Source organism: Chenopodium quinoa, unplaced genomic scaffold (assembly GCF_001683475.1).
Source record: "Chenopodium quinoa cultivar QQ74 unplaced genomic scaffold, ASM168347v1, whole genome shotgun sequence".
Classification (NCBI taxonomy): domain Eukaryota; kingdom Viridiplantae; phylum Streptophyta; class Magnoliopsida; order Caryophyllales; family Amaranthaceae; genus Chenopodium; species Chenopodium quinoa.
This window is the reverse complement of record NW_018743850.1, coordinates 5,763,024-5,772,939: the sequence shown is the minus strand read 5'-3', so window position 1 is coordinate 5,772,939 and position 9,916 is coordinate 5,763,024. Positions and strand designations below refer to the sequence as shown.

At 30.9% G+C, this 9,916-nt stretch overlaps 1 protein-coding gene across 1 annotated transcript; it reads left to right on the top strand.

The window, feature by feature from the left end:
* The first annotated feature begins 458 nt into the window (after positions 1 to 458).
* Positions 459 to 6,335, top strand: LOC110686089 (truncated transcription factor CAULIFLOWER A-like). The gene is made up of 8 exons (XM_021862671.1): positions 459 to 938; positions 3,450 to 3,528; positions 3,983 to 4,047; positions 4,345 to 4,444; positions 4,620 to 4,661; positions 5,276 to 5,317; positions 5,466 to 5,608; positions 5,978 to 6,335. Exons 1-8 carry the CDS (start codon positions 754 to 756, stop codon positions 6,078 to 6,080), a joined length of 759 nt encoding a protein of 252 aa, XP_021718363.1. The 5' UTR covers positions 459 to 753; the 3' UTR covers positions 6,081 to 6,335.
* The last annotated feature ends 3,581 nt before the right edge of the window (positions 6,336 to 9,916 follow it).

Genomic DNA, 9,916 nt, shown 5'->3' with positions numbered 1-9,916 from the left:
GGTGGGCTGACCACGTTGACTGGGCATTTATTGACCTTAGTATGCTTTTGGAGAGTTGAACCTTGCATTGGGCTTGAGATGAATTATTTGGACTTGACCCAATTAGATGAATTGAATTGGACCCGAACAACAAGTATGATAAAAATTGTAGCTGTTCACTTTCTCTCTCAAAACACTCAAGCTCTCTTCCTTCAACAATGTCTTCCTTCTTCTCTCACTAATTCCACCAATCTTAACATACCCACTAAAACTTTAACCTACAAAATAAACTTAATTACATAACATTAAGCACTTGATTAGCAAACCCTAAATTATTTTAGTAGACACTAATCAAACATCCGCATAATTAGGCAAAGAATTGAGCGTACTCCTCATGCGTGTAGGGTCCATTTTCTTCCTCTAAAAAGATCAAACATTCTTAGCTCGACAACTCAATACCTCAAAAACCACTTTTCCTTTTCATAAAACCACTTTTCCTTTTCATAAAACAGTCAAATCACATTTATATTTTAAATAAATAATTAAATTAAACCCAAAAAAAAAAAAAAAAATTATTATACCCTCAACAATAATCATGAATACTACTCCTCCTATCCTTTCCTAACCCGTACAACACTCCACTTACCCCCAAAACTCCATATATACCACCACCATATCCGTTCCTTGTCTAGCTAGGGCCGTCTAGAAAATCAGGCGTTGATTGGTGTTATTAAAAATTCTCGACCATCACACTATATTATAGTTGTATTGAAAATGGGGAGAGGAAGGGTGCAGCTAAAGAAGATAGAAAACAAGATCAACAGACAAGTAACATTCTCAAAGAGAAGAAGTGGGCTTGCTAAAAAGGCACATGAAATATCAGTTCTTTGTGATTCTGAAGTTGCTCTCATCGTTTTTTCTCACCGTGGAAAACTCTTTGAGTATTCCTCTGATTCTTCGTAAGTATGTTGTACCAATTTTATACTTCGTATTCAGTATATATATATAGTATGTATTAATAGAAACAATATTATTCTATATTTAGGTCTATGTATTTAATGGTGGGTAAATCTTGCAGTTTTTAAAACTTGAACCTTAATTTTAAAATAGGGAATTCTTTACTTGTTTTCAATCATTTTTTTTTTTACCCTTCACGTGTGTTGTATTTAATTTTTACTTGGATTTTATAAGTTTAAAAAATTGTTTTTGAAAAATGGTTAATGAAATACACAAAGAAAGGTTAAAGCAAAAATAAGGTTTGTTTTGTTTCAAAAAAAATAAGGTTTGTTTGTTGTATACTATGATGAACTTGTATAGATTAGGAATAATACATGTAAAACCTAACTATTTTCATGCAAAAAAACATTTTATGTACCCTCGGATTTGCTTGTGGCATAATTCGATTCGATTTATGTATTGTAATAGATAGGAAAATTATTACTATATTAACGATCAATTGATAGGAAAATTATTATTAATGAATTGTCATATGACATTTACAACGAACTACTCCGGATCCATATAAATTAACCCTAGTAAAATATAATCAATTACATCATGTAATTCTTCATTGGATTTACTAATACTAAATTTTACCTATAAAGATAGATAGAAATGGCTAGCTTATTAGGTTAGTTTTATTTAATAATCTCCTGGTTCAAAATAACAGTCTGTTCGTCGGTTCGATATTAATTAAGCTAGCTAGTAATGTACTCCGTAACAAATAAAATCAGAAGGAACAAGACTACAAATGATCATCAACAAATTACGCCTATGACGGAGTACTTGCAAAATTTTACAAACTTTTTTTTTTAGTTTTTACAAAAATAAAATTATATTATTGGGTTTAATTTTCAAAGTAGTCAATTATCATAGCTTGACATAGCTGATGATGGGTATATATGTAGCTACATGAAATAATATTGGGAAGGAAACATAAAATTTGTACTACTTACAGGATTTGAACATGCTTGAATTGTTTGCTATTTGAATGAATTCAGCTAAAGTTAGTAGCATATTTGGTTAATAAATTATTTAGTACTTTGGACATAAATAAAATTATAAAATTTATATAGTGTACAAAGACTTGATCCAATGGATAATGGTGGATTTGACCATACAATGAAGCTAAGTATTAATTGTTTGTTGTTCAGCTTTAATTTAATTTATTGTTTATTTACACATCAAATTTATTGGTTCAAACGAACTGAACTAATCTTGACCTTGCTATCTCTTGTCAATTTGTCCTTTATTTTTGTTCTTTTTTTCATGTGCTATATACATTGAATTCTCCTCATATTTGTTCTTAGTGTTTACGCCTTATTAATTGGTAAACATTTAATTAAATTGGGATTGTTGGGATGAATAAAAATTGATTTTGTCTCTTTCAAAAAAAAAAAAAAAAAAGGAATTGATTTTGTCTATTTATCAAAAAAGAAAGAAAAAAAGAGTTGATCTTGTCTAGTAATCTAGGGTTAACTCACAAGTCACAATAAGATTTTTTTTTTTTTTTTTTCCATACAATTTTCAATCGAAATTCGCTACAAAATACACCATAGGGTTTTATTAAAACTAAAATTGGGTTTTCCATAGAAAAGGAGAATTTTGTATACAAATTGCTTCATACAAATTACACTTTTTGGGTCATATTTTAATTTTCTTAGTCTAATTTCTTATAGATTCCATCATAATGGTGTTTAATGCCTTCAAAATTATATATTACCTTTTCGGCCTAATTTTCGTGTATTATAAAAACAAAACGACACCTCTGAGTGATACCAAGTCCATATCTTTTCGTATTAAAATTTGTCACCATAATTTTTTTTTTTATTTATTTTGAAACGTGACCGAATTATTTTTGTTTATAATTTTAGCAATCCTTTAGTGAAAGTGCAAATTTGCCCACTAGCTAAATAGCTAGATGCTCAATTTATCATTAAATGAAGATATGCATGCCTTTTGCACTTTTCTCCTTTTACTTTAACTTGCATGTATGTTAAAATATATATCAAGGAATTTTTTAGAAAATGAATTATAAGTATCTTGTTTTTTTGATGCAAATTATAAGTATCTTGTTTCATATAAGTATCATGAAAAATGATTTAAGTAAAACTTTATTATCTTTAATTTGTTTGCTCTTAAGGATTCTTAATCTTCCAAATTCCTCAAAATAAATAAAAAATTAAAAACTCTTATCCAAAGATGTGAATTTAAGAAAGATTCCCAATAATATGGATTAGGTAAAAAAAAAAAAAAAAAGGAGCAAACTTAAGATGCAGAATTGTGAATGTTCTCCATCATAAATTGAGTACTACCTAGCACTTTAGCATCAAATATATGAGTGTATATGATTTTGCGTGGTCTAGGGTTATGAAATTGTGGGTTTTTTTTTTTTTTGTTTCGTGTGTGTCTTTTCAATTCCAAATCTAATGAATTATGCTAATTTTTAATGTTGTTCTATTACTTCAAAGTATGGAGAATATCCTAGAGAGGTATGAGAGGTACTCTTATGCAGAAAGACGGCTAACTTCTAATGATCCAGACTTACAGGTAGTACATCTAAACATTGTACGTATATATGTACATATACAATGTTCTGCATATATTGTAACATTTTTATGATTTAAAAGTATACATACCAATTACATTTTCGAGTTCTTCCAACTATATATGAATATGATCCTTGTTGGTTCTTGGAGAGGGGCTTCCCTTGTTTGATTTGGGTTGAGTTGACATGTCTAGTCTAACAAGGGTATTTACGTAGTATCTTTAATTTAAAAATTATTAATTGGTTTATATCCGACTTATCTAGAATATGTTTTTGATTCATTTGAAGGTATGATGAACAATGTCTTATGAACCATTGCTAAAAAATGGATATAAAAGAGACGGCCAACATGTATTTGGGCAAACAATTAATGTTTTTCAGCATAACGTTTACGTTATTGTTCTAAATATTTATAAGGAATTAGGTATTTTCATGACTGTTTTTTGTTAAATATAGGTAAATTGGACCTTTGACTTCGCCAAACTGAAGGCCAAGCTTGAACTTCTACAAAGAAATCACAGGTATGGTGACAAGCTAGACATGTGTATGTGATCGTATATTCGTATGTGATATACTCCAAGTTCGTCACTCATAACCCTTTTCGTGTTAGGTGCTCTACGTATTTGTTACATGCCTTTTTCGTATTAGATATTCCTGTTGTACCCCATTATTAGCGTTTTCGTGTAAGGTGTTCTGCATATTTGTACCGCCCTTTTTGTATTAGGCATTCCCTTTGTAAATGTCTCATAATATCAAACTTTACTCGTACAATTTATTATAGTATAAAATGTTGTTAAAAATATACCATGTTTAATCAGGCACTACTTAGGACAAGAGTTAGACTCACTCAACGTGAAAGAACTCCAAAGTTTAGAGCAACAACTTGATACTGCTCTAAAAAATGTTCGATCAAAGAAGGTATGTGTTTTCATTTTTATCCTTTTTTAAAAATTATATTCTAGTTAACTACTTATATATGTATGATATTTCGTAACTATAAGTAATTGATTAATTGAAAATAATACAAAGTTTTTCGAAATTTAACAAAAACATTATTGGATCTAGATTCTAACTTGTTTGAATTTTATGACAGAATCAACTGATGCATGAGTCCATCTCTGAGTTCCAGAAGAAGGTAATGTCCCTTTTAATCAGCTATTAGGTTCATATTGGCTTCTTTTCGGTCATAGATTAGTACAATTTTCATTTTCTTTTCTGTTCATTTTTTTATTTCATGATCTTCAATACATGTCTTTGATTGTTAATATGATTATCTCAAATCTTGTGACAGACATAGACCAAATTGATAACAACGAACCAATTTGGGTCCTTAGATTGTCATAATCGGGTGGTCTAAATGTTTTCCACGACATAATATGAACATATAAATGTTTCGCCGTATTTCATCACCCACTACATACGTTAATATGAACATATAAATCACATTTAAGTAATTTAGGATAGGGCTAAGTATATTAATAAATAATTATGAAAATTGGTCAAATGTTAAATGTTCTAAATGAATAATAATTAGATGATGTACTCAAATGAAAACTCTAAATTAAATATACTGAGCTTATTAAGCTACTTTCTTGATCTATAGTCAACTTTTCAAATCAATTTCATTTCAAATAAAAGACTTTTCAAATGAACCTGTAAATAAACATGAACACAAACTTGACCGGACCTTTTTTAACCCACTCTTGTTAATTTACATGTTGCACTTATTATATGCGCTTCAATTTGCAGGAAAGGGCAATACAGGTGCACAACAATATGCTGTCAAAGAAGGTACTTTTTTACTTCAGTTAAACATGTAATTGGCATTACATAATCCTGTACTTTGGGTTGATCAAATAAAATGATTTTGCTAGTTTACTTAAATTTTGTCTGCTGGCCTGGTTTTGTTGGAAATTAAAATACTTGCAATGTTATGCAGATCAAGGAGAAAGGAAAAAACATGGCACAAGTGCAACAGTTGCAGTGGCAGGAGCAGCAGTCACCACCGCGAAATCATCAAGAAGGCCCTTCTGCTGCATCTAATTTCCTACTTCCACCTCCACCACCTTCTTTGAACATGGGGTAATTTCTTTTTTTTCAATCACCATTATCAGTAGCTTATTATTCGATATCATAATTAAGGATTCGACAAACTTTTTAGGAAGGACTCCTTATCCCGATAACCCCACAGAAACTAGGCAACAAGCCTATTCTGCTATTAACTTAAATTTCACTTATCTAAGCACTGACTGTCAGGCGAAGGGCAAGTTGTGTATCACCCTAATAATTTCATATATCTATCATAACACCCTCCGAATCAAATCAAATTCTAGGGTAGTAGAAGGCTAAAATCATGAAATATTAATTAAGCAAGGATTATCTTTCTAAGTTAGTTGCTTAGTTTACAATGCCATTATGTTGCTAACATTAACAATAATGTTCATCATGCAGTGGTGCATACCAAGGTGAACTTGGTGGTGAAGGAAGGAGGAATGATCTTGATCTGACACTCGAACCAATATACTCGTGCCAAATGGGATGCTTTACTAATTGAGATAATAATCAACTCAAGGTATTTATGTTATATTAATGTATCTAAATTATATTGCTCATGAAGCCCTAAAAAAAGACCAACTAGAGTTGTATTATGCTTGTATAATAGGTTTGGAACTGCAGTAACTCGTTACTAATTAAGCTCGTTTAATGCACGAGTTGGATTTTCATATATTATGTAACAACGAAGTTAGTTTTAATAATTCAAACTTATAAATGGTAACAAAAATGAGGATTGTGTCGATATGGTTTTGCACTTCTTGGCCAATTTCATGTATTTCCTTACTTTAAGTGGTTATTCTATTTATACTAGGTTATCCCCATGCGATGTACGGTTAGAATTATCTTTCTTGTAAGTTGTAATTTATAATTTGTTGCATTACGTTGTATATGAAGATTAGAATTTGATATAAAATTAATATACATTAAAGAAAAAAAAATTGAAACCATTATAAAAAAATCAAACAAATTAGGTATGTGAAAGTATAATTTACTGTTAGAATGATCTTTCTTGTAAGTTGTAATTTATAATTTGTTGCATTACATTGTATATGAAGATTAGAATTAAATATAAAAATAATTTACATTTAAGTAAAGTAAAAAAAAAAAATTGAAACCATGATAAAAAAAATCAAACAAATTAGGTATGTGAAAGTATAATTTAGTAGAGAAACTTGGTTAATTGAATTTTATATAGACACTTATGCATTAAAGTCAAAAGTGTAGATTAAAAAAAAATCATTAATAATTGATGACATCACACATAGAATTGAAGGGAAAATTTTTAATGTGAGAGTGACACGCAGAATAGTTTAAGAGTCGATGATGTCAGCAATGTTTTGTTTTAGTATTAGTTAATAGATTATATATTTCCTCTGCTACACAACTATTGCAACAAAAAAGAAATTACGCATCCCAAAGCACATTTATATGTTAAATATTTATAATTATATAAGATTAAAATTTATAAAAAGTTGATATTGTAAAAGTATTTTAGGAGACAAATTTCACAAGACTCCATATGACTATTTTACTTTACGTATAAATCATAATATGTGGTCAAACAAGCATGATGAATAGTGCAAAAGTCCAATTGTTGCAATATTACTAGAACAGAGGAAGTATATAATATAACAATTATAAAATATGTTTCCTTATGACTATAATTTAATTCTTACCACCTATCAAAACTTCATAAGTATATATTTAAAAATTGAGGTACAAAAGTCTTATTTTTGGCAAAAAATAACTATTCCCACACATTTATATATATCATCCCAAATTTTTTTATAACCCTAAAATTGAAGTAAACAAAAGTGTTGTTCATAGTTAATATGCCTACTTCGTATTTCTTTAGGTTTTCCATTTGCACACTAGAATTGAAACTCATAAAATGCACTAGATCAATTGTACATGTTTGTTAGCAGAATGAGCTAATAAAGCCCTTGAAATTTACATTCCTAAGTAGGTAAACTCCATTGTCATAAATTAATCACACTATCAGCTTGACAAGTAAATCTACTTGAATTCAGTAAGCCATTTTTAAGAGCACCAGAAAACAAATGGGTTGCTTGCTATTTACCATCCTCGTGTGTCTACACCGTCGTCTGCAAATTTCACTGGTTTAGTGAAAAGCTCAATCAGTAGACTACATTTGAGAGAGCTAGCTCTAGCTACAAAACTAACAGCACCAGAAAACAACTACGAAACCTACAACCTCATTTTACTTGTATATGCAGTTGGAAGTTTTAAGCCAATGTAACTCGAATGTCCAATTCTTTTTCATTCATTGAAGTCTGTTGCTTTAGTTTTTCGTGTGCTCCAAGATCTTTATAATCAGTTTTCACTAATCACCATCAGCTACAACAATTAAAATAAATTTTCTATCAGTTTGAGAAGAATAATAACTACTGTACACACGTATGTTACAAAGAAAAAAAAAATTAAGGTACAAATTGTGTATAACGTGACTCATGAAACCTTCAAAACCCACCTCTTCAACAAACAAGGGAAGAAACCATGGTAATAAAAATTCACTTATTGAAATTTAATTATGATTTTAAACAAAGCTCTCACTCTAAACAAGGTTAATTAGTGACCTAACCAGGTTCGATACAGATTACAGGCAGCCTTACCACTAGGATAACAGAGGGATAGTTTCTGGTTGAGCCTTAATCTAATTCAGAAAAGCTATCTACTACTAGTACTACTTCCTCCGTCCCTTATTTTTGTGTCTGTATCCTTTTTGGGTGTCCCAAAATGAAGTGTCTGTTTCTAAAAATATCACATAATTCTATCATAATTCATACAAAATTTTTACCTTTCCCGTACAAAATACACACATACAACAAAAAAATCATTATTTTTCCACAATATTCTCTATTTTTCATTATTCACGGATAATATTCTCTATACTAGTTTTTATCTTCCCATACAATATTCCTTTACTCCCTCATTCTCCTTAATTCCTGTGGTTTTTGAGAAATAGACACAAAAATAAGAGACGAAGGGAGTACATAAAATAGGTTTGCAAGCAATTTGATACCTTTTTAGGCCACTACGTACCAAATGAAACTTCTCTGTTGTATAGTACAGTACATTTTTACTGTCAACTTGAGGTAATAACTTGTTTATATACCCCTTCGGACCACAACAACAACAATGTACGATCCAAAATACTATATATCTGACTTATCTGATTAGACGGTTTTGTAGACCCCGGAGATCAACAATGAGTTCCTTTACCATAACTTATCTGACTTCACTTTCAGGGCCTGCGCTTGTAACCCACATTATTACAATTCATATAGAATTATCTCATACCATATTAGTGAAGACCTTTTTACTACCTCTGTTTCGTATTATGTGCAACAAAAGATATTGTTTGTGAGACATAAAATATTCCTTTGCCTATGTTTGTTAAAGCAAGATACTAACATATTTATGCACATTGAAAGAACTCAGGTTAGTCAACATCGGCCTAATGCCTGGATTTAAAAGACCTTATTTGAAAGAGCTCAGGTTAGTCATGGGTTGCAATTTAAGCTAAGTTTAAAGACGCGATCTAGCAAATCTCCGTATGCACATTGAAAAAAACTTAAAAGCCAGCAAGCAGTGAAAAAAGGAAGATGCATTACCCTGAAACAAATTGGACACCTCTCACTTCGTTCCAACCAATCGTATATACAGCTAAGGTGGAAATGGTGTGAACATTCTGTAACTATCATGGGATTGTCAGGTTCATAATCTGCATAAACAAACCCAGTAGAATATGATTTGTTAAAGGAAGTTCGGCCTATAATAAGCTTGCTTTTGCCTACAGAAACAACAGCGAAGGACTCATCCTATGAACTAATTTCATGAAATTAATAAAAGTAAAAGCGTCATACCTTCCAAACAGGTCGGACAAACATCCTCCTCGTCTGCTGATGGAAACACTTCATAAAATGTTCCATTTGCTTTTGTAAATGACTTTTCTAAGTTGGGAGAGGCTTCTTTAGTACAGGAATCTATCTCAGTCTTCGAATGTAGTCCCTCTTCCAGAGACTGCACATTTTCGACATTTTGGTGAACATGACATGAGCCTGGATTTAAGATTTCAGTGACTTCATCACTGACAGTAGCAGCAGCAGCAGTATTGTCAGGAACTGGATCAATCCTGGGGTTTTGTTCTGAAGACTGCACAATCTCGGCATTTTGGTGAGCATGAGATGAGCCTGGATTTAAGATTTCAGTGACTCCATCACTGACAGTAGCAGCAGCAACAATACTGTCAGGAACTGGATCAATCTCGGGGTTTTGTTCTGAAGACTGATGATGGTGTTCGCGACATGAGCT